The 24153-nt window shown below is 48.6% G+C and overlaps 2 protein-coding genes across 2 annotated transcripts; both read left to right on the top strand.

Annotated features, from left to right (window-relative positions):
* Window positions 1-736: 736 nt before the first annotated feature.
* SMARCD1 (SWI/SNF related, matrix associated, actin dependent regulator of chromatin, subfamily d, member 1) lies at window positions 737-13503 on the top strand. Its single transcript, XM_036252757.1, has 13 exons — window positions 737-1028; window positions 1704-1891; window positions 2165-2207; window positions 2302-2424; window positions 2901-3023; window positions 4079-4195; window positions 5434-5535; window positions 5827-5988; window positions 6083-6180; window positions 7596-7731; window positions 9553-9675; window positions 11578-11679; window positions 11792-13503. Exons 1-13 carry the CDS (start codon window positions 852-854, stop codon window positions 11843-11845), a joined length of 1548 nt encoding a protein of 515 aa, XP_036108650.1. The 5' UTR covers window positions 737-851; the 3' UTR covers window positions 11846-13503.
* A 2842-nt stretch (window positions 13504-16345) lies between these two features.
* On the top strand, window positions 16346-22224 carry GPD1 (glycerol-3-phosphate dehydrogenase 1). Its single transcript, XM_036253004.1, has 8 exons — window positions 16346-16445; window positions 16831-17008; window positions 17773-17913; window positions 18504-18642; window positions 18889-19001; window positions 19690-19923; window positions 20068-20174; window positions 21944-22224. The coding sequence occupies exons 1-8, from the start codon at window positions 16405-16407 to the stop codon at window positions 22038-22040; spliced, it is 1050 nt and encodes a 349-aa protein (XP_036108897.1). The 5' UTR covers window positions 16346-16404; the 3' UTR covers window positions 22041-22224.
* Window positions 22225-24153: the final 1929 nt, after the last annotated feature.

The raw sequence follows: 24153 nt of genomic DNA on the forward strand, positions 1-24153 counted from the left end.
GCAGGGAGATCCTGGTCCTCCTGGGATAAGACTGACTGACCATCACACCAGGAATGGTTTGAACCACTGGACAGGGAAAGAGGGAGGGGTCAAAGGCAACAAAGATCCCAATGAGAAGTCCTAGCACAAAGGATTCTTTGGAGAGGAGGCAGGGTCAAAATTCAAAATAAACTTAAAACCTGGAAACAGGTTAGGTTAAAAGTCAGGGAATAAGTTGGGTTGAAGTTCTAATGAGGCAGTTACTGTGGCATTTTATTTGAGGAATGAGCCCCGGGCTATGTACAAGCCTGAAGATCTGGATTCTAGAAGCTTTGGCTTTACTGCTAACCTGCTGGTTGACCTTTGCCAAGTCATTTACTCTGAGTTCAGTTTTCCCGTTTGTAAAACAGAATAAACAGTGCATTCTCCTCTTCAGTCCCTCGGGCTTCTATAGCAGTAAGAGAAGGAAAGGGGAAAAAATCAAAGCGCTTGGAAAAGTGGAATGCACTGGACCAAGATGAAGCAATTACACCATCTCTCTCTTCATTAGAGCTTTGGGGCTGAGGCTCGGACTGTGGTCCCCCTTTCCAGGGCCTGTCTTCCTCCCGTCAGCCTGGGGGCGCCAGCTCACCGGGCCTCTCTATCCCAGAGCTCTTCTCTATGGTTTCCTCTCCCAGACCGTGAAGGCGGGAAGGCGTGGTCAACACGCCTTTTCCGCTAGTTGCCCCCTCTAGCCCACAGTCTCGCTGCCCTGAGCCTCCCGTGCCGGCCGGCCGGCCGGGCGGACAGGCGGGCTCGCGGGGGGCGTGCGGGGGGCGGGGGGAGTTCCGGTTCCGGTTCTTTGTGCAGCTGCAGCAGCGGCTCGGGAGAAGATGGCGGCCCGGGCGGGTTTCCAGTCTGTGGCTCCGAGTGGCGGCGCCGGAGCCTCAGCAGGGGCGGGCGCGGCGGCTGCCCTGGGCCCGGGCGGGACTCCGGGGCCTCCCGTGAGAATGGGCCCCGCGCCGGGTCAAGGGCTGTACCGCTCCCCAATGCCCGGAGCGGCCTATCCGGTGAGTGGGGCAGGAGGAGGGGCGCGCGGGCCGGGGGCGGGGCCGAGCGGGAGCCTGGGAGTGACAACGGTGGGGGGAGAAGTAGGAGGGGCTCCCCTGGGAGGGATTTGGGCCCTGAGTGAAGGTGGGGGAGGTAGTGCGGAGGAAGGGAGAGGAGGCAGTTAGCATCTCCACCTGCTCCTAGGGCCATCGTTTCAGTGGAGAGGAGTCAGGATATAGAACCAGGGTGGAAGAAGTGGGGCCAAGGGTGGGTAGATGAGGCCTATAGTGCATAAGGGCTTGGGCAGCTCAGTGCCCAGAGAAACCAGAAGGTAGCCGGCAAATTGAGCTCAGCTCCCAAGGAGATAGTAGCTGACAGTACTATCTGAGTAAACGTGGAACTAGAGGTGTCCAATGTGTTAGATACAAAGAAGACTGGGAAGAATTTGAGTATAATCTGATTCCTAGCTTTTGGGCTGTATTCTCCTACGAATCACCACGACTGGAGCAGAGGAAGCTCCAGTTATTTATATTTCAAAGAGGTAGCGGGCTCTCCTCCAATTGTGCTCCACTACCCTGCCCCCACCCCCAGCCTTGTTTCATTAGAAGGTAATGAAACTCAATCCCCCACTTTTCCTTTCTTGGTGGGGTTAGTAGGTGAAGCCATGACATCTGTGGGTCCTTTCCCCTCTGTAGAGACCAGGCATGCTGCCAGGCAGCCGAATGACACCTCAGGGACCTTCCATGGGACCCCCTGGCTATGGGGGGAACCCTTCAGTCCGACCTGGCCTGGCTCAGTCAGGGATGGACCAGTCCCGCAAGAGACCTGCACCTCAGCAGATCCAGCAGGTCCAACAGCAGGCGGTCCAAAATCGAAACCACAAGTAAGATGATCCTGGGAGGAGGGAGGGAGGAAGGGAGGGGGCCTATGAGAACTCAGGTGGTGGGACTGTCTGAACCCAGAAGTGGTGGTGCTGTGTCAGCAGATGGTGCTTATTCTTGAGAATGCCCCATGTTGGTTGGGGAGTTGAGGGAATGTCTTTGATTTGAGAGAAGCTTTGCAGCCCCTTCACTTTACTAAATGGAGGTGCTGACAGCCTGTCTCCATGTTCTTGTTAGTTCCATCCCAACCTGATAACAGTATTTATTTTGAACAGTGCAAAGAAAAAGAAGATGGCTGACAAAATTCTACCTCAAAGGGTGAGTCCAAGCTGTAGGTCTTCTTGAGGATGTGCTGAGTTTGAGAATAGAGATGGTCAGCTCTGTATCCCCATGATATTTTTCTGTTTCTAAGATTCGTGAACTGGTACCAGAATCCCAGGCCTATATGGATCTCTTGGCTTTTGAAAGGAAACTGGACCAGACTATCATGAGGAAACGGCTAGATATACAGGAGGCCTTGAAACGTCCCATCAAGGTAACACAGGAGCGCACTAGGCAGAGAGCCAAAGGAGAGAATTCGAGAATCTTCAACAGACTTAGGATGAGAAATCAAAGACGCAGCACAGCTCTCTTTGGCATTTAAATTACATCTTTCCCTTCTGCCTACGAACTGAGAATTACATTAGAAGCATAAAAACAGAACAGCAAAAGGGAGGGGCTTTTGATATACCTTACACCAGAAATATACCCTGTCCATGTTTTTGCTACAGTTGCTCTACCACCTTAAGAACCTGGCACCTTGCATGATTTTGTCCACCTGGCATCTCAGTGTATACACTTGCACTCAGGCCAGTGGCCTATACTCCTAGATGGAATTTTTGTCCACCCACCCTAGGGACTGGGTAGACACTAAGCCAGTCTGTTAGGAATAATTTGGGGGTTTGGGGAGACCCTGTCATCAACATGAAACCACTGAAGCCCCACTATCAATCCTGTTTCTGCCTTCCTCAGCAAAAACGGAAGCTGCGAATTTTCATTTCTAATACTTTCAATCCGGCTAAGTCAGATGCCGAGGATGGGGAAGGGACAGTGGCTTCCTGGGAGCTTCGGGTAGAAGGACGGCTCCTGGAGGATGTGAGTTCAAGGTCTACCGTGGTTGGGGTCTAGGGTGGGAGTTGCTGAGAACAAGCAGTGTTGTGTAGTTGGCAGAAAGCCTGACTGGTGCTCACAGTTCCTGTTGGGAACAGCGGGGGGGGTGGGGGGGTCACTGTGTTCTCTGTGCTAAAAGACAATAGTTCTTTGTGTTGGCTCCCACAGCTTGGCCCTCACTGTGGTATCATATCGAGAACCTTATTGTCTTGGGATTTGATTTGTTGTTTACCTTCCTCCTGGTGCTGCTGGCTATTGAATTTAGCAGTATGTGCAGATTATTCTGGTGTGTGTGTGTGTTTTCAAGTGAGTTTTCACTTAGTATTTGAGGCCATGCTTTCCTCTGAGTTCTTGAGGTCTTTGACTCCCATTGTGGCATCTCCACCTTCCCACTTTTCATTGGACACATCTCACAGTTTAAGTTGAATAGATTTATCTGACAGGCCCTTGGTTGCTTCATGGGGAGCATCAGCTGACAGGTGATAGCCCCCAAACCTCTCACCCCAGAAGCTCCGTGGGTAAACTCATTTTTTCCTTACATCCTTTGGTTCTCTATTTTTAGCTGTTCAAAAGCAAGCTAATGTGAACACATTTTTGTAGGAGAACCAGGGCTTAGTTTCAGAGCCTCCTTCTCTATACAGGACCAGTCCATGTGCTGGTGGTGTCATTCAATCCAAATAAAGCTGTTTTTGTTCTGGCTGCTCATTGCCTGTGATTCATTTCCCTTCAAGAGTCAGACTTTTCTCTGTTTAGATATTGTGTGCAATGGTTTGGCTTAACTTGCCTCATTTCCCTTGGAGAGGTGAAGTAGGTAAGTCAGTGACCCTATGCATGTTATAGCCTGCTGCTTCAGGGTTCTGTTGCTACTGTGAGGTGTTTAATACCCACAAACATCTACCTTGCCATCTTCTAGGAGATATTCAGAAGATGTTTTTTGAGTTTTTCCCTATTGCTGTTGTGGGTTCATTTTTTTATGAGACTTTGTCTTGAGGAATTTCTTCTGGGCTTTTCTAATACGATCTTTTCTCTCTCTCCTCTAGTCAGCCTTGTCCAAATATGATGCCACCAAACAAAAGAGGAAGTTCTCTTCCTTTTTTAAGTCCTTGGTGATCGAACTGGACAAAGACCTGTATGGACCAGACAACCATCTGGTAGAAGTGAGTAGTTCTGCCCTCTAGACTTTGACTCTATGACTGAAGGATGATGGACTTGGGAGCCAGACTTGAACGTCTAGGGAGAAGGGGAGGTATAAATAAAGGTTTATACCAGGTGTACAGTACCACCATTGTAGTTTGCACATTGACCTCCAGGTGGCACTAGCTGTTTGGACCCTTTTTAATGTAACTATCCTGGTTGCTGCCCCCACTTTCAAGGGAAATTCTAATGGAGACCTCTTATACATGCCAGGCCATCTCTGCATCTTGCTTATTAAAAAGGGTGAGACATAGTTAACCATTCATACTTTTTCATGGTAACAGGTTCTGTAATTAAGGGGGCTAACTAATAGGGTTTTAGTCCTTGTCAAGGTTACTATTACAGATTTGGGACTTCCTTTTGGTTCCTGCTCTGTTTAGATTCCCATTCCAAATCATCAAGAATCTGTTACTATAATGCCTGATTATGCAGTGTTCTGAAAACCATGTTAGCAACAGTGTTCTTTGGGATACAGTCAAAACCAGAATGAGACAGTCCAACATTCCAAGTGAACTTAACCTGCTCCTTTTTTTGCCAGTGTAGCTGCAGCCCCTTAACCTCAACCAGTAAGAGACTTGGGAAGGTCTTTACCATCTAATAAGGGAAGTAAGTCATAGAATCAATAGAAATTTGTAAATATATTTAACTTAACCTTATAGCAGTAAAGCATGGTGGCTAAGAATGTCGACTGTAGAGTCAGATACACCAGAGCTCAAATCACAGCTCCACTACTTACTTGCTCTTTGACCTTAGGCAAATTACTTCGTTCTTCTAAGCATTAGTTTTCTCATCTGTAAAATAGGCTCAACTGCCTATCTGGTATGGATGTTGTGCGAATTAATGAGATAATTCAACTAAATGTTTTAAAATACTCTCACACATAGCGAGTACTCATTAAATGAGAGTACTCATTAAATGTTATTTTACTATGCACATGTGTATTATCCATTGTGTGGGTAAAATTGTCACTGGAAATTCAGGCTAATTTAAATGTGACCCTGAACAGTCAAGGTTAAAAGGTTAATCTACTTAAACAGATAATAATCTCAAAGCCATATTCAATTTAAAAACCTCTCATGCTATTGTTCTTTTCCAATAACCTCAGTAATCAAAATTGAATATTCAGTCATTACAGAAGCTCTTCCCTCCCACCCCAGCTCTTCCTCTGGGAGAGCACCCCCTGACATCTTCCTCTCTGTAGTGGCACAGGACCGCCACTACCCAGGAGACGGATGGCTTCCAGGTGAAGCGGCCAGGAGATGTGAATGTACGGTGTACTGTCCTACTGATGCTGGACTACCAGGTACGCTGTGGTGACATGAGGGTTCCGGCTTTCATAGCCACATACCATTAGCAATCTGACATTTAAAGGTTTGAGTCTAGTTGTGGATAATTGCCACCAGACTTTAAGGTCTCTAAATATAGGGATAGGGTTTTAGTCATTTTGGAGTTTTTTCTAGTGTTTTTCTGTCCCAGAGAAAGCACTACATTACTGCTTGTTGAATGACTTGAATGTATAGTCATGCTAAGCACCCCAAAATGCGTATAGACCCAACTCACTAGCTTCATTTTTATATTGTTTGGTTCTCTGCAGCCTCCCCAGTTTAAATTAGACCCTCGCCTGGCTCGGCTCCTGGGCATCCACACCCAGACCCGTCCAGTGATCATTCAAGCACTGTGGCAATATATTAAGACACATAAACTCCAGGACCCTCACGAGCGGGAGTTTGTCATCTGTGACAAGTACCTCCAGCAGGTAAGAAAAGGACCCATTCTTTCTCTAGAGTCCACTGGAGCACTAGTTGTACCCAAAATACCAACTTTTTATCTGCTTTCTCTCTTTTCTACAGATCTTTGAGTCGCAGCGTATGAAGTTTTCAGAGATCCCCCAACGGCTCCATGCCTTGCTTATGCCACCAGAACCTATCATCATTAATCATGTAATCAGGTAAGCATAGGTATGGTAGCATGGATGCCTATGGTAAGTAGTGGTATACCAGAGCTGGCTTGTACCAGCCTGCAGGTTGTTAAACGTAGCTGTTATTTAAAATTAAATTATAGCCCTGGCCGGTTTGGCTTAGCGTGTCGGCCTTCGGTCCAGAGACACCCGGGTTCAGTTCCTACTTAGGGCATGTGCCTCGGTTGCAGTTTGTCCCTGGCTCTGGTTGGGTCGTGTAGGTGGCAACCACTCGATGTGTCCCTTTCACTTCGATGTTTTTCTCTTTCTCCCTCCCACTCTATCTGAATAAAAAATGGAAAAATGTCCTCGGGTGAGGATAAAAATAAATTAATTAATAAATTATATAAACTTACAATTAAATACATTAAAAATGAGGATAGTATATACTCAAATGGTCAATATTTCCTAATTATTTTATTAGTATTTATGTTTTCGAGGTTACTTATGTCTGTTGTATCTGTATGGTGGAAATAGAGTATTCTGATGTATAGCTGCATGTCTCTTCCCAACTCTTTGATCAGGGATATAATGTTGGCAGCTTGAAATCAATTATGTTGGGAATATTTAAACCGCAGAAATTGGCAAATGCTACAAATCAGGGCTTTTTTCCCCTCCTCTTTTGGAGAATCAATTGTTAGACATTAACCAGCTCCTCACTGATGGGCTACCATCTTTTCTCTGGATGGTAAGACATTCTAGTCTGAGATTCCATCTCCATTACCTCCATCTACATTTTTTGTTCAGAAGATGGAGGAGCAAGGCATCTCTAGGCAGATATAGCATGAAGAAAGGCACTACTCAAAACAGCTTGTCTCTGTGGTTGGATATAGTCTCTTTGCCTTTTTTCTCTTACTCTATATTAATTCCAATAAAGGCTTCCTTTCTTTAGACTGTGAACCATCACTCAGCCAGTAGTAACTCCTGTTACCTATACACTAGGTTAGTAGCAGTTGGTCTATTTTATATTCTTGTGCTTAAAGTTTGAGTACTTTTTATTTTGTGTGGTGTGTGTTTTATTTGAATTTATTTCCAGGGTCAGTTTTAGTTTAATGGAGAAAGATACACAAAATACTACAGTAGTGGTTTTCTTTGGAGAGGGAGAAACTTTTCACTGGATATTTTTTGTACAACTTGAATTTTTACCATTGACTTTTTAAAAAATTCAACTTTATTGATATTTATCTATAATATATTGTATCTGTTTAAAGTATAGTTTGATGACTTTTGGGATATGTATATACCCTGTAGCTACTACCACAAGAAAGGTACAGAACATTTCTGTCACACCCAAAGGAGTTTTGCAGTCAACTCCTTTCCTTTCATTCTGGGTCAGTATTTTGACCCTGTGTAATTAGGTTTTAGGGGACAAGCCCTTTACCAGGTGTCTATGATTTCTTCCCCAGTGTTGACCCGAATGATCAGAAAAAGACAGCTTGTTATGACATTGATGTGGAAGTGGATGATACTTTGAAGACCCAGATGAATTCTTTTCTGCTGTCTACTGCCAGCCAGCAGGAGATTGCTACTCTAGACAACAAGGTAGGTGCCTCTGCCCTAGATAGTGTGGGTGCTACCAGCCCTCTATCATAGCTTCTAGGCTGCCTTTTGATTTGATATTCATTCAAAATATATTGACACCCAGTATATGCCAGGCTCTGTGCTTGGTGCTGGATAGAACCAGACATACCTGAGTTCTGATTCTGGCTATATCTTTTAATAGCTTTGAGCCTCAGTTTCTGGTCTGTGAAATAAAGACTGTATTTATAAGTTTGCTGTTAGGATTAAATGAGACAACACATGTAGAGGCATGGCATTGTGTCTGGCACATGAAAACAGATAACAGCTACTACTGTTGTTATTATCTTAAACATTATTAGACATAGTCCCTACAGGTAAAGCCAAAAAGAGGAGAACAGGGAGGCTTTCCTGGAAGAGTTGGTGACCCAACTAAATTTTGAAGGACAGGGTGGGAGTTAACAAAAGGGGAGAAAGGAGAGTGGTGCTTAGGGGCGTGGGAGGCAGAGGACATTCCAGGAAAGAGGGAACAGGGTGTGTGAAGGTCCAAAGATGAGCCTGGCATGTTCAGGAAGTACAAGTCATTTGTGTGCCAGATACAGCACAAGGTGTCCGGGATGGGACGTTTTGGGAAAGGAAACTGGATAGGAAAGCAGAGTCTAGTCATGAAGAAGTATTGGTGCAGGGAACCACCTGTTAATAATTTGTCCTGAAGACTGGAGGGGCTGATGCTGTTTGCATTTCGAAGGATCCCTGGCAGGAAGGTGAAGAGCAGATTTTAAGAGGGGCAGATTTGGAGGCAGGAAGCCTAGTTAGGAGGCCAGTTCAATAATGCATATCAGATATATGGATGGCCTAAACTTAGGGTACTGACAGTGAGGATTGAAATAAGTAGATTTGAGACATGTCAAAGTGGAATTGAAGGGATTTAGACTCTGTTTAGATGGTGATGGTTGGGTGAGGTGTGAGGGAGAAGGAGGCATTAGGATGACTAGTTTGGGTGGACAGTAGTATTCACTTAGACTGGGAACAAGAGGAGAAGCAAAGGTTCGGGGAAAGTTAGTGAATTTAGTTTTACAGAATTTAAGATACGTGGAGATGGTAAGTAGTTGGATTAGTTGGAGTTTAGGAAATGGACTCTGGTTTGCAGACTGGGGACTCATTACCCTGTCAGTGGCAGTGGAAGACAGACTAGTAGACAAAATTGGGAGAATATGGAGAATGAGAAGAGAAGAGTGCAGGGGAAAAAAATCCACATCCAGCCCTGGCTGGTTTTGCTCAGTGGTTAGAGCATCGGCCTGCAGTCCAGAGAGACCCAGGTTCAGTTCCCGTTAAGGGCATGTACCTCGGTTGCAGTTTGTCCCCGGCCCTGGTTGGGGTCGTGCGGGAGGCATCCACTTGATGTGTCCCTTTCACATCGATGTTTCTCTCTCTCTCTCTTCCTCCCACTCTATCTGAACAAAAAATGGAAAAATGTCCTCGAATGAGGATTTAAAAAACAAAACAATTCGCATCCACAGTCTTTAGCTTCTGAGACAGCCCTCTGTACTACTTTACTACCCAAGAATGTTTTTAGACCCATTTGTGTTGTGGATTAAGTATTCACCATGTAGCTTCACCCAGAATGGACACTGGAGACTAAAAGGAAAACTTCTCTTACAGCAGATATATAATCACAGTGCAGTTACTTCTCGAAAGAAAGCTGAGTGCCTGGGCAGTAGTATCATTCTGGGCAGCACTGTACATAGATTGGGAGTGGCACAGGGAGGTAGCAACACTGTCTTTCATTTAACTTTACTATTTCCCCAGTTTGAAAAATGTTATGAGCTTTCTTTTTCCTTTCAGATCCATGAGACAATAGAAACTATCAATCAGCTGAAGACCCAGCGGGAGTTCATGCTAAGCTTTGCCAGAGACCCTCAGGGTTTCATTAATGACTGGCTTCAGTCTCAGTGCCGGGACCTCAAGGTAAAAATACCTAGGAAAGGGGCAAAAGGACTTAGTTCAGTGAGACACATGTTTTTGTTTTATTTCTTTGGCTGATAGAAGAGCCAGAGGGGTAAGTGAGGGACCAGATTGACGTTAGCATGTTCCAGGTTCGTTTCACAGTTAAGAAGGGAAATGGAGCCCTGGCCGGTTTGGTTCAGCGGTTGGAGCATCACCCAGAGGACCAGAGAGTCCTGGGTTTGGTTCCTGCTAGGGGCACATACCAAAAAAAAAAAAAAAGAAGAAGAAGGGAAATGGAGCCCTGGCCAGTTTTGCTCAGTGGTTAGAGCGTTGGCCCGCAGACCAGTGAATCATGGGTTCCGTTATGGTCAAGGGCATGTACCTCAGTTGCAGTTCGTCCCTGGTCCTGATTAGGGTCGTGCCGGAGGCAACCAGTCGATGTGTCCCTCTCACGTAGATGTTTCTCTTTCTTCATCTCTCTCCCTCCTATTCTATCTGAACAAAAATGGAAAAATATCCTCGGTGAGAATTAAAAAAAAGAAGAAGAGAAATGGAAGTGGAGCCATCAAATGTTCATCTAGTGCTTACAGTGCTGTCCCTGTGCGCCATGTTGTAGGGTACAGAGTGGGAAACGATCTCTGCTCCAAAGCAGCATGCATTCGGTTTGGGGAAATTAGGCTGTGACTTAAAACATAATTATATCAGATATTGCTGGAACTCACCAGTATCAATAAGGTAATTCAGAGGAGAAGGCTTCATGGAGAATTTGGGATTTGAGATATTTCCCAGAGAGGGGAGCACCGGAGGCTTATGCAGGATGGTAGGAATGAACACAGAAGGTGTGAAATGTGCCCTTAGTTCTTGCCCATCCTGTAGTGACTGTGACTATGATTTTAGAGGCTGAGTAGAGGAGCAAGGGACCAAGAGTGCTAGGAGGGACCCCTGGCAGTGACTTGCTGACAGCAGGGGGTGATTGTGAGTGTATATTAATTAGAAGTTTGCTAAGGCTGCCACAGTCAAGTACCACAAACTGGGTGTTGTAAATAACAGAAATGTAGTTTCACAGTTTGGGAGACTAGAAGTTTGAAATCTAGATGGTGTCTGCAGGGGTTGGTTCCTTCAGAGGGCTGTGAGGGAGGGTCTGTCCCAGGCCTCTTTCCTAACTTGTAGCCTCTGGCACTCCTTGGTTTGCAGGTGGCATTCTCCATTTGTCTTCACTTGGTCTTCCTTCTGTGCATGTCTGTCTCTATCCAAATCTCCCCCCACCCCTTTATGTTAGAGATGAGGAAGGGCGAGAGAGAGAGAAACATCAATGTGAGAGAGAAACATAGATTGGCTGCCTCCTGAATGACTCCCACTAAGGATCGAGCCCACAACCTGGGCGTGTGCCCTGACCAGGAATCAAACCAGTGATCTCTTGGTGCATGGGACAACACTGAACCACTGAGCCACACCAAATGTGTCAAATTTCCCCTTTTTATAAGGACACCAGTTATATTGGATTAGGTCCACCCTAATGACTTCATCTTAATTTGATCATCTGGAGACCCTATTTCTTTTTTTTTTTTTTATCCTCACCGGAGGACATTTTTCCATTTTTTGTTCAGATAGACTGGGAGGAAGAGAGAGAGAGAAACATCGACGTGAAAGGGACACATCGAGTGGCTGCCTCTCACAAGACCCAACCAGGGCCGGGGACAAACTGCAACCGAGGTACGTGCCCTTAGTGGGACTCTGGACGCTCTAACCACTGAGCCAAACCGGCCAGGGCTGCAGACCGTATTTCCAAATAAAGTCACATTTACAAGTACTCTGGAGGATTAGGCTTTCAACATCTTTTGGGGGAATGCAGTTCAATCTGTAACTGGCATGAAGGAAGGAAACAAGTCTATTCTCCTCTCTACCCCCTGCCATCTCCCTCAGACCATGACTGATGTGGTGGGTAACCCAGAGGAGGAGCGCCGAGCTGAGTTCTACTTCCAGCCTTGGGCTCAGGAGGCCGTGTGCCGATACTTCTACTCCAAGGTGGGTGCCTGGGCTGTGCAGGGGAAACTGACAAAAGGCAAGGGGTCAGTGGTATTAGCTACCAACTCCTGGTTTGTCTTATCTTCTACTCTTCCCACTGTTTTCTCCATAGGTGCAGCAGAGACGACAAGAATTAGAGCAAGCCCTGGGAATCCGGAATACATAGGGCCTCTCCCACAGCCCTGATTTGGCTGCACCGATTCTTTATTTGGGCCCTGTGCTGCCTGCCTCATAGCACCTGCCTTGGTCTTGCTTGGGACCTTCCAGGGGATGCTGTTGGTTCAAGGACAACACCAGAATGAAGAGGGTCTCACATTTCTGTCTTACAAGACACCTATTACCCTCTTTTCCCACCCCATCCCTTGTTACCCTCCCCCCCAGCTTTCCTTTGCCCCAAAAGTTCCCATGTGCCTCTACCCTCCCTTGGTCTACATAGGACCTCTAGATAGTATTAGAGAGAGAACCTGTAGTGGTAATCAGTGCATTGAATGGATTGGGCCTAAGGCCAGGTGGTCTTCAAGGGGACCAACTACACTGATCCTGCCCTTCAGAGACCGAGGAGTTGGGAGCCTCATTCCTTTCTCCAAGACTCAGGCCTGGGGGTACTCTATAAGCTAGTTGACCTTGGCTTTCCTGATAACAGAGTCCAGTTTCCTTCCTTCCCTCCACAGGTTTGGAGCAAATTCGCCCTTCACTTGTTGCCCTCTAGTACTAAAGGAACCCTGGCTCTTGGGCTGCACTGAGCCCCAGGTCAGTCTGCAGCCCTCTGGATTGGCCTGCTGTCTCAGTGCTTCTCTTACTCCCTCATAGGGGGTCCACGTCAGTATTGGAGTTTGGTCTTTAATGATTGCTCCTTCCCAGCATACTCCTTGTAGCTGCTCTTTTTAGGATTCCCTCCTGTGTGTCCTAACCCAGGGTATTTGGTTGGGGGAATCTTGCCTTTCCCTGTCAGAGCCTCAGGGATCTAACCTGAGGTACTGTCGTTGGTAGGAGGCTGTTCCTTCCTGCTGTTGCTTGGAGGTGTGCTTCATTCATTCACTCTACCCTGCCTCCCCCATCCTTTCTTGGAGAAACAGGCCTAAAATCAAACGGGTAAAAGCCCTGGGCCATCCCTGTCTTCCTGTCCCTTGTCTGCCCAGTTGGCACCCACTGGTGACTGCTAGGGCACTGAGGAGTGAAAGCGCCTAGGGCTGGAGAATAGCTCTGAGTTAGGTTTGTGACTCCCTCCTCTCCCTGCCTCACAGGATTGTAACTCCCCATCCCCTGCCCTCAAAGCTTCAGACCCCTCAGGTAGCAGCAGGACCTTGTGATCTTGGCCCCTTGGAACTGAGATGGTTTTGCATCTTTCCATGAGAGCCTCAGATTCTTCCAGGTTGTATCACCCCAAGTTAGCATATCCCAGGCTCGCAGACTCAACACAGCAGGGTGGGAGACAGTCGGGCACAGGGGAGGAATTCCTTTCAGCATGGGCTGTAAACCCACAGAACTGACAAAGCCCCTGCTTCCCCACCCCCTCCTCAGGCTCCTGCGAGCACATCCCCCAGCCCGGTATCCCTGCCTGTTCCACACTAGGGACAGAATTTTCTCCCCATCTTCCCCTTCCTGCTATTATCCCACCCTCCCTTGAAAGCTTCTCCCTGGTGACACTGGACAACCTCTGTTCTTGGGGCTGGAACCATGAGAAGGAAGCTCAGCACTCCTACACGGTGTCCCTGTTGAGATAACTTTTTATTACCTGAATTATGTTTTTTTCATGGACCAAAATTTTTTTTTGTACTGTCCCCTTATTGATGTCACCCAGTTTTAATAAAAGAATCTTCTGAAGGATGGGTCCCCTTACCTACTGAGGGAGAGCTCTTCCCTGAGCTGCTCTCTCCAGTGCCTTTAGCCATGCTTATGGTGTTTGTTCATTTCGTTTGACAACTATGAAGCACCTGCTATATACCGGAAGTGGTGCTAAGTGCTGAGGACATGGTGGAAGACAAGGTTTATACTCTGGACCTCAAGTCCTCTAAGAGCTGTCAGCCCCAGTAGTCCAAGCAGGCCAGAGGCTGGTGGGATTACTGGGTTTCATCACTGCCTCCAGCTCCCCTGTTGGGAAGGTACTAAGACTGGCACTGCTTTCTTCTCCCCTGTCCTTTTGAGCTCCCAAGGGCTCCAGTGTGCTGCCTCAAGTGTATTGTCCTGGGGTGCCTATGATCCCTTAGGCTTGGTGAGCCTGAGCTGCTAAGGGAGTTCCACCACTCAGGGATCCTATCTAGATCCGGGCCAGGGCCTGCAGTTACAACCGTTCTTGCTCTCTGCTTACCATTCTTTTAGGTTCATTTTCACAGCCCTGAGTGAGACTTTAGTTCTTCAGACCAGCATGAAAAGTGGTTGCTGTGTTGTCACCCTCATACCATAGACAACCAACCCCTCACTACCTGAGTTGGGTTTTGTTCAGAATTGCTATTCCCAGTAGAGCAGTTTCCATCAAGTGCCTACCTCCCATCTGGTGGCTCATTACTTGACCCTCCTTTGTGCCATTATCTAGCTTGGTTGTACCCAAGAAGGGTTTAGAACACAGGATGAGTGCAACCACACTCCACAGTTGTAGTTAAAATATTATCCTCTGCCTCCGTGGCTGGAAACACTCAATGATTGCTTGTCTGCAGTCAGACCTACCGAGGATAACACCACTTCCCAATCTGGAACTTGGGTGTTTATCAGACTTCAGTAGGGAAAGCAGAGAGAAGAGTATGTGGGTGATCATTTGGAGTGGAAAAAAATGGTGTCCAGGACATGGGGATGGCATCTGCTTTTACCCAGGCTAATTACATGTGCAATGAATAACTGATGAACCCTTATTAATTTCAAGCAATCTAGTTTGCTTTTGGGAAGAGAGCCTAGTAGTACAGATAACTTCCTATGACGAGCCAATTCTAGACTTGCACTGTTGATTCCTGTATAAAAACAAATTCTTTGTCTCCACACTACTTAAAATTATTGTAGGAGCACAATAAGAGATAGAAGCAGGGAAAACAGGATTACTTTATACATAAATATCCATTCTCTAGGGTTCTCATCATGTGTTAGGGACAGAAGCATTATCTTCCATCAGCCGTAATCAGTGCTCCCAGCTGGCAGCCTGGCACTGGTGCCTTTGTCTCAGTGCCAGTGCAATACTGGGGTGATTTGTGGGAGGCTGGCTCTGTAGTAGGCACAACTTTGTTCCTAAGGGAAACAACTACTGACTTCATATATGTTTTCTCCTATGGGAACTCTGGCCATGGAAGAAGAATATGGGGGGCTTTTCCTGGGCAGTCCCTAGAACTTAGAAAACCATTGCTCTTGACCTCATGCCCACTTACCCAGTAGCTGTACACAGACTCCCCTCTGGCCCAGTGCTTATCACTGTTGCCAGCCAACAGTAGCCCCTGGGATTGGAAACACCCACTTGGGAGTCTGCCAGGCCAGGAGGTCAGCATATGAGCACACAATGGTCTCTGCTCTCTCGGCCAAGGTGCACAGACAGCTGGAGTGTTAGGGCCCTTTGCCTCACTTCGGATCAGCCTAGAAACCAGAGAGCCCCTTCTTAAGTCAAACAGATGGCTGTGGGCAATGTAGGGCCCTGAACTGCTGGAAGAGCTGCTTCCACCTCCCACCCCCAATAACACACCCCACTTACTCTCAGTTACAGCATCTGAGACTACCAAGCTCCACAAAGGTAACAGCTACTCCTGATCCTGCATCCTTTCCCCTTTCTGGCTTCTGCAAACTAGCCACTAACCTAAGGGAGTTCTTACTGTGGTAGTTTAAAACCCCAAGACAGAACTGAAGGATGCTGAAAGCCTCCCAAGGACAGGGAACACTTTGGCCGCCTTCTTGTCTCTCTTGTCTTCTTCCTTAAGCCCAGAGACTGCAAAAGAAGACTTATAGGCATCAGAGCCTCTCACTTTGACCTTGACCTTTCCCACCTTCCCTTCCTGGAAAACATTCAGGTGAGGATACTTTGAGGTGAGAGGCCCACTGGTGAGTACCTGAGATGACTACAGTGGGTAACCGAGATGACCTTGTCTGTCAAGGCTCTTGGTGTCTCTTCTTATTCTTGGACTTAAGGCCTTTACCCCTTACGTGGTCTTAGCTTTAAAAGTGCGCCCACACCCACCCACCCCACTCAGCCACAGCCCTGCAGTACAGCTAGTGTAGGGCCAGTGACATGTGGTCTCCCTGTCACTGCTAGAGGACCAAACTGTAGAGCACTTTTTTGAGTCCTGGGAGGGCGATATGCAAGGCATATACCTTGGAAAGCATTCCTGTATCTGCTACTAAGGCTGCATACAATTTATTCTAGTGTTGGGAGACAGAAGGGAGTTGTGGGGATGCAGTCACTTGCTCCTTATCTGGGCTATTTCTTGGCAGACCTCAAAATGAGACTATTGCAGGGAGGTTGGGGGGACTGGGCTGGGGCCAAGAGGAGAAGCCTGCCAACACTGTCAGCTGGCAAACCTAAGAGGAAAGAAAGGTGGGGCCTGGTCTGTGCCCCATTCCTGTTCCCCACCTGTCTCTACTCTTTTTCTCCCCTTTCCCCGGCTCTGCCAGACTGTCTCCCTGGGTGCCCGCCTCCCTACCCACCCCTGGAGGGCGGAGCTTGGCTGCACCCACGTGTGGCGGAGTTATATGCTTCTAGAGGAGAGAGGAGCTGGGGAGAGTGGAACCAGCTGGCTCAGGCAGCAAAGCGGCACCATGGCCGGCAAGAAAGTCTGCATTTTAGGTTCCGGCAACTGGTAAGTGGTTCTGTCAAGGGTTATGGGGAGGAAGGGTGATCCCCCAAGGACACAGGGGCCTAGGTGGGCAGGAGGCAGAGAGTGGGTAGGAAATACCCTCTGGTGCCTCTTCCACCCCTGCTGTTGTCTTCTGTGCCTACCCGCAGGACAGATGGTGCCCAAACCTCTCCTGGCCCCTGCCTGTCCTGCACCTGCACCTGCTCCCAACAGGAAGGGAGCCTCCAGTGCTCCCTGCTTGAAAAGCTGCATGGGGGTGGGGGTGACAGGAAGGTAAATATCTGGTGGGCTGCTGTGATAACTTGAGGTGGAACACTGCCCCCTCCCCTGCCACCATTCCTCCATCACATCCCCACTCCTCCAATTTCTGTATTCCCCCTCCCACCAGGGGCTCAGCCATCGCCAAGATTGTGGGTAGCAATGCAGCCCAGCTGGCAGACTTTGACCCACGGGTGACCATGTGGGTGTTTGAGGAAGACATCGGGGGCAGAAAGCTGACAGAGATCATCAACACACAGCATGAAAATGTCAAATACCTGCCAGGGCACAAGCTTCCCACCAACGTGGTGAGCCCCAACACCCTATAAGGGAGAGGGAAGTGGAGGGTGCCTCCTGATGAGGGGAGGTATTTCAGGTGCCACCTGGAAGTGTTTCAGGAGGGCTGCTCCGGGCACTGGGCACTCATGCACAGCCCCCAAACTGCTTCCCTGGGCACTTTCTGGAACTGAGGAGAACCTGAATGTGCCACCCTCCACCCCTCATTTATGGGTTCTGAGGCTTTTAAGAGAAGACAAGGACGTTGGCTTTTGTGGCTTCCAGACCTGGGTTCAGGTAGTGCCTGCTTCAGGCTCTAATCCAGTTACTTATTCACTGGGTTATTAGCAGACTTGGACTCTGCTCCGTGGACTTAAGATCTTTAGTCAAATCCATGTGGCTCACTCCCCAGAGAAGACAGCAGGAAGACTGGTGCTCTCCCTTCCCAGTGAGGGACCCTAAGGACCAGGGGGATGAAATTACTTGGCCTCTTCCTCCTGCCAAGCTCAGGCATCCTTTGACCTCTAACTGTCCCACAGCCAAAAGCTAGAAGGGTGATGGGAGGAGGTTCCCAGGAGCCAAGAGCCCATGAAAGCTGGAGCATAGAGGGAATGATGGAAAGGGGAAAGGAATAGAGAGTCATTCCTCCAAGTTCAGCCCTTCCAGGTTCAATCCCCAAACTGGTCTCCCCCCCTTCCCCCAAGCCTCACTCTTTGGCTTTTAGATCTTCTGAACTGAATGGGGTTTCATAGGGGCTAGAAGACTGCTGGGCCCATGAACACTGGTCATTCCACAGGTGGCTGTCCCAGATGTGGTCCAGGCTGTGGTGGATGCTGACATCCTGATCTTCGTGGTGCCCCATCAGTTCATTGGCAAGATCTGTGATCAGCTCAAGGGCCACCTGAAGGCAAATGCCATCGGGATATCTCTTATTAAGGTGCCAGGACACCATATGGATGGGGGTTCAGATAACTGTGTGGGTAAAGTGGGGAGAAGAGAAAGTGGCAAAAGTAGGCCAAGAGTTTTTTGGAGAGAGGAAAGGAGTTGGCTTTGGGGAGGCTTGAGAAACAAATGCTGGGGGCTGTTGGGAAGGGGAGGTTGGTTGAGGAGTAGACAAGAGATTGGTTTGGAGGCAGATGTCTTAGGGAGTTTAGAAGGTGTACAAGGGATGCCTGGAGGGTATGAAAAGCAGGCTGGTTTGAGGAATGTGAAAGAAAAGTTGGTTTGGGGCAGTGGCTGGGATGGAAGCTGGTTTGGGGAACTTGGAAGTGGGTTGTGTGGGAATGTGGAGGAGACACAGTGCCTTGGAGAGATAGGCTGATCTGAGGGTATATGGAAGGAGTTTTCAGATGGATTCATTTTCATATGCCATCCACCCTCCTTATAACAAGCTTTGGCTCGGTTGGACTGATGCAGGGCCTTCGGGGAGGGGTGCTGATGAACAGCAGATTTAGAAAGGGCAGGATTTCTGGGAAGCCCTCAGTTGGGCATAAAGGGCATTTGGCTTGAGTTCCATTCTCTGCCCAGGGTATAGACGAGGGCCCCAACGGGCTGAAGCTCATTTCTGAAGTGATTCGGGAGCACCTTGGCATTCCCATGAGCGTGCTGATGGGGGCCAACATTGCCAATGAGGTGGCTGATGAGAAGTTTTGTGAGACAACCATTGGTGAGAGCCCCACCACAACCCACATACATAATGCAGCTCCAGTTACATCCCCTCCCTATACCTTCCCTCTCCCCACCCCACTTAGCCATCTTCTCCCCATAAGGTAGGCAAAGGAAGAAGACCAAAGCATAAGAGGTAAGGGAGGGTTGGGACACCCCCAGGGAAAGGGTTCAGGTTCTGCTTAGGGCAGCTGTGCAAAGAAGAGTCAAGAGTCCCCCCTTAAAACCTTCCCCCTTCCCACTTTAGGCTGCAAGGACCTGGCCCAGGGACAGCTTCTGAAAAGGCTGATGCAGACACCCAATTTCCGCATCACAGTGGTACAAGAGGTGGACACAGTAGAGATCTGTGGGGCCTTAAAGGTGAGAGGGGTGTAAAGGCATCTGGAGGGTAGGGAGAAGATCCTGAAAGAGGGCCTCCTGGCTTAACTATACAAGGTTACTGGTACTCCAGGCTCTCACTCATAGGCAGATCCTCCGTTCCCCACCAAATCCCATACACACAGGAATAACTGTTATTCGCAGAAGCAAAGCCAAGGTCATTTAGGCCTGCTGATTATTCACCATCAGATATTGGACCCCCTTCTTCCTTTCTCCCTGTGGCCTCTTGTGGGATATCCCTATCACTGGCTCCAGGGTGTGGTCCAGGGGGAAGAGGAGAAGCCCTGAAGGAGCACCTAGGCCAATGGGAGAAAAGATGTCCAGGATATCCAGACAGATGGATGGCCAGAACTCTGGATCCTGTGGATATCAGGGAATAGTCATGGATGGGAGGGCCAGCTGAATGGAAGACTGGTTTTCAGTAAATGTCCCCAATGATGGAGTATGGAGCAGAGTTGGGGAGCCAGGAAGCATAAGACTAGGCTAAAAGAAGGGAGTACAGCAAGTGGAAAGCCAAGAGGTAGAAATAGTCGAGGAGTCACCCACTATACTTCACTTACTCAATGGGCATATCATGGCTGACGGAAGCAGCATGAGGCAGGTGGTGAGGGCTCCAAGTGGGGCCTATAGGAGGGGATCCTTTCTCACCTGTGACCTCCATTCTCCAAAGAATGTAGTGGCCGTGGGGGCTGGCTTCTGTGATGGGCTGGGCTTTGGCGACAACACCAAGGCGGCGGTGATTCGACTGGGGCTCATGGAGATGATCACCTTCTCCAAGCTCTTCTGCAAGGGCCCTGTGTCCTCTGCCACCTTCTTGGAGAGCTGTGGTGTTGCTGACCTCATCACTACCTGCTATGGAGGACGGAACCGAAAGGTGGCCGAGGCCTTTGTCCACTCAGGAAAGGTGGGCCCCTGGGAGAAGGGAGAACGGAGGGTGGGCCCTATAGGTGTTAAGGTAGAGGAACCTGGCTTGAGGTGTCTCTTGAGCACAAACATTAAGCTTGTTGCAAACACTCATAGCCATCCACCTGACCTGTTTTCTTCACAGTCCATTGAGCAGCTGGAGAAAGAGATGCTGAATGGGCAGAAGCTGCAGGGGCCCCAGACAGCCCGGGAGCTACACAGCATCCTCCAACAAAAGGGCATGGTGGATAAGTAAGTGTCTGCCACAGCCCCACAGGTGGAGGGAACCACAGCCAGAAGTGCTCTCCCCATTCTTCATCTTTTCAAACCCTCCTCAATCTGTGAAATGGGCAGAGAGGGAAATGTTATATTATGCTAAAAGACACAAAGAGAAGAGCTTGGAGAGAGTCTGATAAGCCCACTGTCCCCCAACTAGGAGTCCATGGTCTTTTAACTCCTTCCAATCTAGTAATCCTTATACCACATTGCTTTGACCCCTCTGTATAGCCTTCCTCAATCCTGTCCTCATCCTCTGCTCTGGGGGCTGGAGCTCTGGGGCAGCAAGAATAAGCCTACCTGATTGTCCCGCATTTTTGTCCATCATCCCCAGTCTAAGCTACTTCCCTGAAGCCAACCTTCTGTCCTTAAATGTTGTCCTGGGTGCTGAGGTATGAGGACAGTCTCTACTTCAAGGTGTTGCTTTACGTGAAGCACAAAGAGGGGGGGGTGATGGCCTGAATCAGAGCAGAGCTCTATTAGCCTGAGAAAGAATCCTGGAATAAGAGAGTATGAAACAGGTTCAAAAGATCAGCTCATGCCCTGGCCGGTTTGGCTCAGCGGTTAGAGCATCAGCCTGCGGACCCATGATACCTGGGTTCGATTCTAGCCAAGGACACGTACCTCGTACCTCGGTTGTGGTTCGTCCCCGGCCCTGGTCAGGGTTGTGTGGGAGGCAACAAGTAGATGTGTCTCTCTTGCATCGATGTTTCTCTCTCTCTCTCTGTCTCTCCCCCCCCACTCCGAATCTGTCTAAAGATAAAATGGAAAAATATCCTCGGGTGAGGATTAAAAAAAAAAAGATCAGTTCATGGCTGGTCAGGGTAAAGCATCCTGGTAAAGTAGGTAGCCTGAGCAAGAGGAAGAGAAAGAAACTGGCATTTATTTATTATTTTTTAAAAAGGTTTTGTTCAGCCCCGGCCGGTTTGGCTCAGCGGTTAGAGCGTCAGCCTGCAGTCCAGAGAAGCCTGGGTTCGGTTCCCACTAAGGGCATGTACCTCGGTTGCAGTTTGCCCCCGGCCCTGGTTGGGTTGTGTGGGTGGCAGCCACTCGATGTGTCCCTTTCACGTCAATGTTTCTCTCTCTCTCTCTCTCTCTCTCTCTCTCTCTCTCTCTTCCTCTCTCTCCTTCCCACTCTGTCTGAATAAAAAGTGAAAAATAAATAAATAAAGGTTTTGTTCAGATAGAGTGGGAGGGAGAGAGAGGAAGAGAAACATCGATATGAAAGGGACACATCAAGTGGCTGCCACCTGCATGACCCAACCAGGGCCGGGGACAAACTGCAACCGAGATACGTGCCCTTAGTGGGAACTGAACCCGGGTCTCTCTGGACCGCAGGCCGACGCTCTAACCGCTGAGCCAAACCGGCCAGGGCAAGAAACTGGCATTTATTTAGCACCTTCATAGAATACATAATCACTTCACTACTCTGTTACATTGGCTCCATTTTATAGTTGATGATATGGAGGCTCCCAGAGGTCAAGTGGTTTGCCCACTTGGAACAAAACAATTCCAGGGAATGTTGCTGGCAAGTTCAATATGATAGGGAGCAAGGCAATTAACAACCTGACCCTAAAACCCAGAGCCAGGAAGTTCATATTCTCAGTGGTTGGAAGTTGAGAGCCAGAGTCTGCCTAAACTCAAAGGTGGGCGAGTATGGGGAGTGGAGGGTTAGGAGGGGATCAGGAGTGGAGGGCAGAGAACATACAAGAAGGCTATGCTGGGTCTCTCCTTCCCCATTCTAGGTTCCCTCTGTTCACAGCTGTGTACAGAGTATGCTACGAGAACCAGCCAGTGGGTGAATTCATCCACTGCCTGCAGAATCATCCAGAACATATGTGAGCAGGGCTGTGGCCCAGGCCAGGCAGCTTCTTTACCCCAGTGAAGATAAGCAGAAGCTTGTGTACCTGGCCACCAGGATCTCTGGGACTCCCCAAAGAGCAGCCTCTTCTCAGCTTTTCACCGAGGACAGGAGGCTCTGGGGCCCGGTGACCTGTCTGGAGACCCTGAACCACCAAGCCTCTTGAAATGGAGACCTCTCCAGATGTGGGGCTTTCTCTCTGTTCTCTGGGAAGCCTCAATGCTGCCTGCTTTGGGTGTGTGTGGTAGGGCAGAGGGTGGAGGGAGAGGGAGGTAAGGCAATGTCTGCCCACTGCTGCCTCACACAGAAGAGGAATCCTATTCCCAAACCCAGATAAGTGGCTAAAGAACTATCTTTCTCGAGAGGGATAAGGCAAGCAAGGGCTGTCAGGGAACCGACGTAGGGACTCCTTTGCTCTGCCTGACCTCTGCCAGGCCCCACACAGCATCAATGGATCTTAGTGTTAACAAAATACAAAGATTTCAACCCCTTTCTAGCTTCTCCTAGCAACATCTGTGTCCTCAGAAACCTCAGGTCATTTCCTTTCCCCTCCCCCAGGCTGCCCTGGCACCAGAGTTGCTGCCATGCTGGCATCTCTGGCCCTGGGGCTTGTCATTCTTCCGATGGACTTCCTAGTTCCTAGTTCTTTGCCAGCTCCTCCCCACTGTGAGTGAGTGACCTTTCCAAGCCTTCCCTCACCCTCACCACCAGCACCCTCTTTGGGAAGCAAGAACTTAATCTGCTGACAGAGCTATACCTTTTCATAACAGGCTCAGATCACTCTGCTCCCTGTGACCTTTGCTTTTGCCATGCCTCCCTTCTCTGGAGCTCTAGTGGCAGGGGAGGTTTCAGCTGAGTCCCTCTGCCTGTCTCCCCAAGACATCCTTGGCTCCACCCCTTTCCATCTTCCAAACCCTGTACCTATTTCTTAGCTGCCTCCAGAGCAGCCTGGGAAGCTAACCAGCTCCTATATCCAGAGGGCAAGTGGTCAGAGAGTGGCCTAAAGGCCTAAAGGATAGGGAAGGGTGACCATGTCCCCAGGTAGGTGAGTCCTGACATTCCAAGGCCAGCTCTCCTCTGTCATCTGCCTTCTCACAAGTTATATATCAGCACCTCAAGATGTAGGAAACTCAAGAAGAAAAGAATTAAAGCCACCCTACCCTCAAACGCAGCAATTTTCAGCCCTTTTCATGTCATGGCACACATAAACTAATTACTGAAATTCTGCAGCACACCAGAAAATATACAGGTATATACAACAAACAAATAGGTATAATTTTGATTCATTCACAATGGATAACTGCTATTGCTGTGTTGGCTGTTGTCATTTTTAAATTTGACAATCTAAGGGAAAAGAGGTCAGCCAGTGCCCCTGACTAAATTAGTCAGGTATTGCATGTTTTAAAGATTCTTGGGGCACACCAGTGTGCCTGCCTCAACACACAGTTGAAACAGCTGCCCTAGGGTAAGGAAAGAACAGGAAGGGGAGGAGGGAGAGGAGTGTGCTTTGCACTGGTCTTGCTCCAGGAAGGGGTGGCAGTGGGGAATGTCACAGGTCAGCAGCCTAGGCTCCTGGCTATAAATAGACCCTGAGGGCCTAAGATGCTCCTAGCATCCAGCAAAGGGTCTCAGCCTCCTGTGTGGCAGCACCTGGCACACTATGGCTCTGGCCAGCATTATGTTAACCCTTATTCCTGGCCTAACCAGGGAGGCAGGCTCCTCTCAGCTTCTAGCCTTTGAGAATTCACTCTCTTTCCAGTTAAGGGTAGAGCTGCCTGAATCAGGCAGTGGCATGAGGGGCACAGTCACTCCAGATCTGGCTGGGCCCAGTTAGGGGCACTGACTGAAGATAGGAGGTCAAAGTTGGGGCAGAAAGACAGCTCCCTTCCCTCTGTAGCAGCTGCGACCTTGTTAGTCAAACACTTTTGCCTACTGTTGTTCACTCCACAGTTAACTGAATCTAAGGCCTTCATATTAGGCCTATTTGTCAACCCAATAAAGTGTGGTTTTTCCAGAAATGAGTTGGGGAAGACAGCTTCAGTGCATGTGGCAGTTCGTATGTTGTGATGTATCAGTGCATGTATATGTTTTCAT

Source organism: Molossus molossus, unplaced genomic scaffold, assembly GCF_014108415.1.
Source record: "Molossus molossus isolate mMolMol1 unplaced genomic scaffold, mMolMol1.p scaffold_m16_p_10, whole genome shotgun sequence".
Classification (NCBI taxonomy): Eukaryota; Metazoa; Chordata; class Mammalia; order Chiroptera; family Molossidae; genus Molossus; species Molossus molossus.